General features: G+C 48.9%; 1 protein-coding gene across 1 annotated transcript; it reads left to right on the top strand.

Annotated features, from left to right (window-relative positions):
* The first annotated feature begins 4,216 nt into the window (after positions 1 to 4,216).
* On the top strand, positions 4,217 to 6,118 carry LOC124691117. The gene is made up of 2 exons (XM_047224395.1): positions 4,217 to 4,323; positions 5,515 to 6,118. Exons 1-2 carry the CDS (start codon positions 4,217 to 4,219, stop codon positions 6,116 to 6,118), a joined length of 711 nt encoding a protein of 236 aa, XP_047080351.1.
* Positions 6,119 to 6,620: the final 502 nt, after the last annotated feature.

Raw genomic sequence — 6,620 nt, 5'->3', positions numbered from 1 at the left:
ATAAAGAGTCAGTGGTTAAAAGCTCGAAGCTTACTTAGACTCGAGGTCAAGGCGGGATACCAATGTTGATAGACAGCTAACTAGTGTTAGTACTGTAAACTGATCAGTCTATGTTAGCAATTTTCCATGTTTTGTTCAGTTTCTTGTTTTACAACTTCCAAGAGTAACCTATTCTCATTTCACACGGGTGCCTGAAAAAGTAGAGGCTTAATATTTGCAGCAGTCGATTTATAACCAAAGTCCCCAGCTAGCGTCATCCAATAAGGTAGCTAAAATATGCTTTTGGCGAATTTTGTACTTAGGATCTAAAATGATGGCAATTCATATTTTTATGGGAAGCTTCAGAACAAAGTAGAGCTTGCAGAAGTTACATATTTGCTACAAGTAGTTCGAATTTACAATGTTAAGAAAGTAGGGTATTCTACTATTCTTACTAATAGGAGAGAGTACATGTTTGTAAGTTGTAACAAACAACGATATCAAAGGATGCGCAATATATTGCCACATCTTTTTTTTTCCTAGAAACCCCACCATTTCTCTTCTTACAAATAGTTCTAGAAAGACCTATAATTGTTCTCAATCTACCAGACTAGCACGATTGGTTAGAGGGGGGGGGGGGTTACAGCCCCCGTACCCTCTTCATTCTCGAAAAGAAGAAGAAGGGTGTGTGTGTGGTGTGTCGTGTGGTGGGGGGGGGGCGTTATCGGTAGGTGAAGAGTAGGATCTCACAAACAGACCCTCAAACTCATGTGTTAGCCAGTTTTGCGACCGAAATGTGTTGATCTGAGATGACTACTATTATCACTGACAAGCGAGTGAAGAGCTCAACACTTCTCTCATGGGAGATTTAGGGAGGCACTGCGTGGGTTCTTTGACGCATCAATGTTTCACCTGCACCGGCCTACTCTCCTGACGTTGCCACCGCCCGCCGCCTCCATATACGCATTGGGAGGCTCGCCCTTTGTTGGTAGGGTCCTATGTGGTGTTGGCAAGCGAAAGGTGCACAAGGTCTTATGTGTTTCTAGCAAAAAGCTCATGGATCTGAAAAAAAGAAGGTCGCGCCACTGCTAGGGCTTTTCCGAGAAGGAAACCGATGGAGTGGTTGTCGTGGCAGAGGTGGACGAGGCAGAGCGTGTCGGTCTTGAGATCGAGGCCGCAGTCAGGGTGAGATACATGTTAAAAGAGCTACTTATCATGGCAGCTTCGTCTCCCTACCCTATGTTCTGGTTGTTGAATTCTCGCCGAGCGGCAGCACCCTTCTCGCTCTCTTCATGCCTCTATGCGATAGTGCGACCATGTGTTGCATGTCCTAGAGGAGATGCTTGTGGCAAAATCCGTGGCGGAGATCCTGTCTAGCGAACCAATGCTAGAAGCCATGGTTCTAAGCGAGCTCATGTGGAGAGGGGGACAAATATGTGAAAAATAAGTGATATAATGAAGAAAAAAGAAAAGAAAAAAGGAAATGATGTCTCTCTGATATGGTCCCATATGTTGGTGTAAAGTAAAATAAAATGTAAAATATTTTCTACAATAGTTGGGCCGGCCCATATAACCTGTTTAATAGCTCTGTTCTTTGAGCAGCCACCGGACATGCTCTCAGCCACCACCACATTTTTTTCCTCTCAAAAAAAAATCCACCACCACCTTTCCTCGCCGGCCATCAGTAAGCTAGCGTCACGCCCTCCTCCGCCTCCTCCTCTCTCTTCTCGACCGAGCCAAGAATCACCTCACCGATGCGGTCGACAGATCGCGAAATGCACGCGGGCGCCGGCGGCGGTAGAATGACTTCTTCGACCAGATGTTGTCAGCGCTGCCGACGGCGTGGACCGAGCTTGGCTCCGGCAAGTCCCCCTGGGATCTCCCGAGCGTCGGAGGAGGCGGGGAAGGCGACCCGCATTCAACGAGTCCGCACTCCTCGCCTCCCGCCTCCGTCACCACCAGATCAACGGCAGCGCCACCGCTGGTGGGGGGTTCCTGCCTCTGCCTTTGCACCATATTCTTTATGTTTGCTTTGTAGAAGAAGAAAAAAAACCCTATTTTTGACACTTAGATAATGGAAAATGATTTTTTTTCGAAAATGTTGCAAACCTACTTGGGCAATGTAGTTTGCCATGGCAATGTACAACTATGTGCAAAAAATGGACTCATTATCATAAAATTTATTTTTGGTACTTTTTAATGTTAGAGCCGTGTGTGATTGCCTCCTGCATCACATACCCTTTTAAAGTGAAACGATGTGCGAATCAAATCAGCATGAAAATTCATATTGTGTGGGTACTATCCATCAAGTACGGTCTAGTTTTAAAAAATGTTGGAGTGGCGCCATTTTTCACCATATTTTTTTATGTTTGCTTCACAAAAATATCGTCTTTAGCATTTAGAAAATAGAAAATATTTTTTGTAAGAGAAACTCTAAATCTCACTTTGACAATGTTGTTTTCCATGGCAAAATACATTCTATGCAAAAGAAGATCTATTATTATGAAAATCATTTTTTTGTGCATCGCACATAATTTCCATTTCAATACCGTGTGCGATTGCCTCCTATATAACACACAGTTTTATAAGGAAAGCCATGTGCGATACATCACATACCATTTCATAAACAAAAACTGCATGTGATTTCTTTTTCGATAAAAAGAATATATTAATATCAGAAGATAGCAATTACACCCAGCATTTGCAACAACGCAACACCCTAATGGCACTACGGATGCACACAGCCAAAAAAGAGAAAAGAAAGTTAAGAAAAAAAATATCCCGGTACAGTATCCTAGGCCTAGCAACAGCAATACATCCACCACCAAGACAACACCTCCAAAAGCGACGCCTCCAAAAAAGGAACAGTGCACCGGCGCCATCGTTGTCCGATCAAAGATGTTAGTTTTTCATTCTGAAGATAGTCCCCGCTCTCAAAATAATGCCTCCAACAAGGACATTGTCAGGCACAACCAGTTAAGGTCAGACCTTGGATTTTCACCCTAAAAGTTAGGACTCTGAACTTCACCTGTGATGCCGCCCTCACTATCATACCACTGTTGTAAAGCCCGGAACACCAAGCAAACCCCTCAACATCGCGAAGACTTAAACCTCCCTTATCTAGTCCTCCAATCCGGTCTTCATGATATTCTCTTCTTATGACTTGACCATGGACCAAAAAGTCACTTGATGTCAACACAGAATAGAGCTTCGCGCCGCTCCCTCCAGAACCAAACGGTCGGAATAAAATCATGGGTGCGCACGACCGAATACCATCCGATCCCGCAAACTCCAGGCAAAAGATGCACTGTTCCATTCGCCGGCGGAGCCTTCCGAAACTCATCACTCCGACTAGATGAAGAAGGACCGGCATCCAGAAGGTCTTTATCTTGGCGCGTGAGAAATCCTAGGACCGCCGCCTTTATCGAGGCCGAGCACCCATGCAAATGGCCATCCTCGCCGCCCGTCACACCGAAGATCCGGCGGAACAAACGACCCTAGGATGCGGGAGAGCAGGCTACACCGCAGCCCCTCGGGCTCATGTGATACATACACACATAAAGGAAATTGTGTGTGATAGATCACACCACACATGTCGGATGCGATTTCTGACATCTCGAGTTTTTGACTTTCCATGTGTGATGGGGGCTTAAATGGTCTGTTTTGAACTAGTGCAGTTTAGTGGCCACCGAAGTCGAGTTGCATACTTCATAATACACTTAGGTGTAGCCTGCAACTATATCCTTCTGTCATTGTCACCTGAGGAGCATGACAATTAAATGTGTCATTGTCACCTGAGGAGCATGACAATTAAATGTAAAATGCTTACCGAGCATCATCATCTTTCATACTAATAAATATATAATGCTTAGTGAGTATCATCTTGGTTAGCTGATTGTACAAGTTTATTAACACTCGACACGATAATAGCTGAGCCGTACTTGCAGCCCGTGCTGATTACTGATCGATGGATAAGCCACACAATGGTCTCCTCATTGGCCGTGTTTTTTTGTTGGAGACTCACGTCCGAGTTCCGACTCGGATATGCGACAGGAAAAGAGTTCGAGTTCGACTCCAGTTCCGCATCGGCTGCTGCTTCACGGTTTCAGGTCCGATTCTACGGGAGATAAATAGCTGCGGAGAAAACAGATGCGAAAACCACAAAGGGAAGACCAAGAAACTCGACGTCTTCTATCTTTGGTTTCATCTCGCCGGCGATCTATTCTAATCTCCGAGGATGGAGGCAGAAGGTAAAGCTCCGAGTCTGCTGGAGCTGTGCGTCCGAAAGGCCATCGACAACCTTCGGCGCATCGAGAGCGTGGACGGCGTGGACACACCGCTGCTGCCACTACGGGAAAAATATTTTTTGCCGTGTTTGTCCACCTTTGCCGTGTGTTAAATACCGCGGAACACAGTGAAAAAGACTTTGCCGTGTGTGTCTGCGAGAAGGCACACGGCAAAGAAAATAACACGGTAATAACAAAGAATACACACGGCAAAGATTTGAGACACGGCAAAGAAACGAAAAAACACACGGTAAAAAATTGCACACGGTAAAGAAGTAAAAAAACACACGGCAAAGAGTTGCACACGGCAAAGCAGTGAGCCATGTGTCCCCGCTGGTTGCATTTGACAGAGCCGTCACGGCCCCGTTTTCTTTGCTGTGTACCAAAAAATACACACGGCAAAGCTACTCTACCAGCACAGCCACACGAAGGAGACGGACGCTTGCGGCGGCTGACGTGCTAGCACGGCGGCCTGGCGCGCCGGCGGACGAGCGGGCTCGACGGCCTGGAACGCCGGCGGACGAGCGGGCGCAGCGTTCTGGTGCGGCAGCGGACACGCACGGACGCGCGCGGCGACCTGGCTCGGCGGTGGAAATGCTGGGGACGCGCGCGGCGACCTGGCGCGGCGGCGGACACGCGGGAGACGCGTGCGGCGACCTGGCGGTCTGGCGCGCTGGCGGACGAGCGGGCGCAGCGGCCTGGTACAGCGGCGGACGCGCGCGGCGACCTTGCGCTTCGGCGGACACGTGGGAGACGCGCGCGGCGGCGGCACGGCGGCCTGGCGCGCCGGCGGACGAGCGGGCTCGGCGGCCTGGAACGCCGGCGGACGAGTGGGCACAGCGGCCTGGGGCAGCGGCGGACACGCGCGGACGCGCGCGGTGACCTGGCGTGGCGGCGGACACGCAGGGGACGCGGACGACGACCTGGCGTGACGGCGGCGACGTCTCCGGCGAACATTACTTTTTTTTATTCTCAAATTAGGCTTTGCCGTGTCTATTCTAAAACACTCAGCAAAACTGTTTCTCCGTTAGTTCCCCATGACACCGTTAAGTTAGTTTTTGCTGTGTTCTAGGAAGCGAGGCACACGGCAAACCCTTCGCCGTGTTCCGAGAAGAAATGCACACGGCAAAGGTCCTTTGCCGTGCCGATTTTTGCCGTGTAGCCTTTGCCGTGCGCCGAGACACGGCGAACGCTTTGCCGTGTTCCGAACTGCCTTTGCCGTGTATTTTTTGAACACGGCAAAATCTAGTTTTCCCGTAGTGCGCACGATTCTGCCCCACTGCGACCTGGAGCAGCTGACCCGCATCGAGAGCCGCACGGCGAAGGACCTGACCCCGGTCACCGACGTCCTCTGGCAGGGGTTCTACCGGCGGCAGTTCGGCGAGGAGCACACGAGCCGCGTTGTGGACAGGATGCAGCGGGCCGGGGCGCGGTACAGGTGGAAGGATCTCTTCAAGGCGAAGACGGTGCAGCAGAAGGAGGTGGAAGACAAGATGGTGGAGGCACTGACGAACAAGTGCCGGGCGCGGAACGCCGAGAGGGAGAGCAGGGCCATCAAGCGCTTCACGAAGGTGCAGCCAAGCAGCAGCTGCAAGCGAAGCTATTTCGGAAGAGGAAGCGGCATGTCCTCCGGTTCAGGCTACAAGAACCCGCTGTTGAAGAAGGCGAGGATGGAGGTTGACATTCGGGCGAGAATGGAAGCTCCTTTTTGCAGGAGGTCAACTCAGCCAACGACGAGTCATGGACAGCCGATGAGGACGACGTCGATCGTCCGTAGACCCAATTCGACCACCACCATTGTCAAACCAACTGCTTTGAATAGGCCGAACCAAAACAACAGGTTTAGGTTATAGACTAGGATATTTGCCCGTGCTTCGCTAGGGGTAATTTTTTTATAGGTCATGAAAATATTCATGTGCCAAAGTCAACGATCATGTTGATTTGCTGCACGTGACAAGCGAGACACCGAGGTTTTCAGATTTTTCGACTGTTTACATGAAAGATTTAACTTATGTTCATCTATCATTGCTCTGAATTGATTACTTTTCAAATATGTTTATAACATATAGACAATTTCACTATAGAAAGCCAGATTTGTCTTGATGGAACGAATATATACATAATTTTTCAAGACAAACTAATTCATCTCTGTCCACCTCTCCGCTCCGTAGTTTCTCTGGATGGCTATGTTGTCTCGCCATCTTGCAATTGGTGTGATTCCGCACATCTTCTACACTCGGTTGGGTACAAGTTCCATGGATGACTTTATGTGGGACCATGTCGCTGAGACCATAACTGATTTATTTTTTAGTGTAACGGCTGGTATAATAGTTCTTTGCATATCCCCCATTTCTT

Source organism: Lolium rigidum, chromosome 2 (assembly GCF_022539505.1).
Source record: "Lolium rigidum isolate FL_2022 chromosome 2, APGP_CSIRO_Lrig_0.1, whole genome shotgun sequence".
Taxonomy (NCBI): Eukaryota; Viridiplantae; Streptophyta; class Magnoliopsida; order Poales; family Poaceae; genus Lolium; species Lolium rigidum.
Note: the sequence above shows the minus strand (reverse complement) of the source record. Positions and strands in the feature narration are given on the sequence as shown.

Excerpts from the sequence above, each read along its gene's own strand:
- LOC124691117 (XM_047224395.1), top strand. The coding sequence starts at position 4,217 with ATGGAGGCAGAAGGTAAAGCTCCGAGTCTGCTGGAGCTGTGCGTCCGA. Across the intron at positions 4,324-5,514 it reads GGCGTGGACACACCGCTGCT|TTTTCCCGTAGTGCGCACGA; the intron begins GCCACTACGGGA and ends GGCAAAATCTAG.